This window comes from Egretta garzetta, unplaced genomic scaffold (genome assembly GCF_000687185.1).
Source record: "Egretta garzetta isolate BGI_Z169 unplaced genomic scaffold, ASM68718v1 scaffold71, whole genome shotgun sequence".
NCBI lineage: Eukaryota > Metazoa > Chordata > Aves > Pelecaniformes > Ardeidae > Egretta > Egretta garzetta.
Window position 1 is genome coordinate 859,752 of NW_009258618.1, and position 3,101 is coordinate 862,852.

At 57.8% G+C, this 3,101-nt stretch overlaps 1 protein-coding gene across 1 annotated transcript in view; it reads right to left on the reverse strand.

Moving 5' to 3' along the window:
* Nucleotides 1–1,949: 1,949 nt before the first annotated feature.
* SCNN1B (sodium channel epithelial 1 subunit beta) overlaps nucleotides 1,950–3,101 on the reverse strand; it is an 18,788-nt gene continuing 17,636 nt past the window's right edge. Inside the window, exons 12-13 of the mRNA XM_035903547.1 lie at nucleotides 2,750–2,825; nucleotides 1,950–2,315 (exon numbers count right to left, since the gene is read on the reverse strand). Of these exons, the coding sequence (XP_035759440.1) occupies nucleotides 1,950–2,315; nucleotides 2,750–2,825 (442 nt within the window). The remainder of the gene's footprint in view (nucleotides 2,316–2,749; nucleotides 2,826–3,101) is intronic.

The window sequence follows — 3,101 nt, forward strand, 5'->3', positions numbered from 1 at the left end:
CTGGTGCTGAAGGCATCATCTCCTTCTCCCAGTGTAACCTATCTAGCAAGCCTGTTGTTTGCTTCATATATAAAAGATAATCATGTGTTGTTTCCGAGCAAAACTTCCTCTGGGGGAATCATTCCAGATGCTAAAAAGCCTGTGAAACACTGCTTGGTGGAGCGAGTGGGAAGTTCTGCACATGAAACTGCTCTGCCAAGCTTCTAAACAACCTCCTTAGCTCCTGATTTTGAAGCAGTGGCAACAAAAACAAACACAGCCTCCAGCTCAGGAGGTCCACGAACCACGGGCTGCCAGGAGAGCAACCCAGAGGAAGGGCTGTTCCATGCGTGCCCCGGGTGCAGGCTTTAACCTGCACATCGGTTTCTGGGCACTGTCAGAATCAAAAGCCTCGGTCGGGTGGGCTGCTGAAGCACTGAGAAGCAGTGGTGAAACCTTTGCATGGTTTCTAAATCAGCTCTAGTGTCTGACTCTGGAGTATTTGTTAACTTACCCATTTTTGAGCATCCGCATATGTTGAGTGAGAGGGGACAACAGTGGGACGCTGGTCACTGAGCTGGAGCCCAGGGGGATGCCAAGGAGCACACCGCGGGCACGCACCAGGCTCTCCCGATGCTCACCTCTCTCTCCCAACAGCAGAGAACACAAACAGAATGTGATTTCCAAAGCTGAATGGCTCCTGCGTACAGAAAACTGCCTGCCTGGGGCAGCTGCTTCTGCCACTGCTCGGTATCACAACTGGCGTGTTTGCTTGTAGCTCCGGCTCCTGGGGTGGTTTCAGACTGTCCCCCCAGGCTCCCTGGTCCTGCTTTTGGTGGTTGTCAGCACCCAGACCCACCCCTTGCACTGCTGCCGAGGGGAGACGGAGAGACCCTCCCCCGCGCTCATGCCGTGCTGGGCGCCATGCCCAGAACATCGTGTTCCCAGGCGCGTGATTCAACCGCACGATCGTGTTTCCTCTTGAAGTTTTGCAAAAGTACTTCAGTAAGGCAGGTCCCGGGGGGTTGTGATGGGCTCCTGGGAAAGTGGGGGGCCGGCACCAGCCAGGGGCTGGGTGAGCTTGCTGCCTGGGACCACCAAGCCCCTGGCCACCTTCATGCCAGGGTGAACACAGCACCTCCCTTCTTGCAAGTTGTGGCCATCGGCCTCTTACCAGCGCTGAGCTGCACCCGCTGCCAACAGGAAACTTAAAGGCAACTTTTAAATTTATTTATTGCCAAGAGTGGTACTGTTAAACAGCCTGGCACTTCCTCCCGCACCTGAGCCTTTGTGGAGGCTGGAGTATTTATCTCCAGCACACATTAACAGCCATGCTCACCTGTGGGGTGAGCATTAGCAAACCCTGAGCAGCAAACAGAGAGTACCCCCAGGCTCCAGAAGCAAAGGGAAGATTTTCTTTCACTCTGTTTCTGTTGTAGTTGTTTAGGGGTGGAAATACTGCGACCTCAGACGTCAAAAGTTGCTTGGGTCCCAACCCCAGGGTTCGACCCGTGGTGCAGCGCAGCTGCGGCACGCACCCTGCCACGTCTCTGCATCCAGTGGTCCACGGCCACGCGTCCATTACTAGGACATCCTGGCCTCTCCCACAGCCCCACCTCAGACCCCGGCGCAGCCCTTCCCAGCTGCCCGCGCCCCACCCTTCTCGCTAGGAATTGCTTCCCACCTGTGTGTTAAATGGTGACTTAGCGATTACGTGGCAATGCTGGTGTATAGAAGCTCTGCGTACGAAAGCCAGAGCCCGGCACCAACTCTATGAGATTTATTACAGGGTTTATTAGATAGAGCGTCTTCACAGTCAACACTTTTAAGCTGGGGAGGGGAGGACAGCCGGGGCTTTTTGTTCCTTTTTAATTTTCGATAGAGTAGAAGATTGCTCAGCAAGACTTTGAGTGAGCACGGCGATGCCAGCCTGCTGGCGGTGGCTGACGGGAGGTGGTGGGGCACGCTGCTCACTCGGTTTCCACGTCACTGTCAGGACTGAGGACATCGAGGGGCTGGACACGCAGCGAGTCGTAGTTGGGCGGGGGGGTGCCAGGCTCGGGGGGCAGTGCCTCGTCCCCAGGCAGGGCACCCGCGTCCTCGTGCTGGAAGCCCAGGTTGGTGTGAGCCTCCACCAGCTCCGACACTGTCGGGGGTGCATCCGGGTACCGTGCCTGCACCCGCTTCTGCTTGAGGCCTTTGCACCAGCTGATCACGTTAATGATGGTGATCCACAGCGAGTCGATGATGATTTCCCCGAACTCGATGAGGCACAGCACCGAGCCTCCCATCCAGAACCCGAACTGACCTCCCAGGCTTGACAGCAGCCAAACAATCTGTGGGGAGGAGAGCAGAGTGAGCCGAGGTGGGGGACCCTGGTCTCTGATCAGCCCCTGCCCATCACCCTGTGTGCCAGTGCCAAGCCGGGTGATGCTGCTGTCGCTGGGACCTGCCCGCCGAGTCCCTTGCCTTGTGGGTGCTGCCCTGTGGGGGCTCAGTCACCTGCCCCGCACTGGCGACAGGAGCGGGAGGTGGAGGGGAAGAATGAACCAGGGGCTGCCAGCCGGCTGGTGGAGGCGGCTTTGTCCGTGCTATTGCCACAGGCATGTGAAGCAGCAGCACCAAGGACTTGGCAGACTCCCGCCAAGGAGCATCTCCAGCTGGGGCTGCTCGGCCCCGAGGTGCTGAGCCCTGCCTGCGCATCTGGGGTGACGTTCCTCAGCTTGCAGCGCATTGCAGCACCGGGCAGAAGGGCAGGGATGGCACTCACCGTTGTGGCAGCAGACTCCGAGATGGTGCGGTAGTTGTACTCCTGGAAGTAAATGTTCAGCTTGATGATCCCATTTCTGTAAGGGACAAACAGCAGCTCAGCGCAGAGCGGGGCTGCGGGAGTCCTCTGCCCCGCTCCAACGCCTGCCCCTGGGAAGGGCTGCGCGCAGCCCATCTGGAGCTGCTCACGAGCGTCCACTGCAACTGCCAGGCACGTGGAAGAAGTTAAAAAGTGCCACTGGCTGCGAAAGGAAGAGAAACGAGGTTCTGAGGTTCCTCCTGAAGAAGCACTTGGGTGCCTGGAAGCTTCTCTGGGGCTGTTTGCTTTGCTTTTTCCAGCTGCCCTGGCTGGT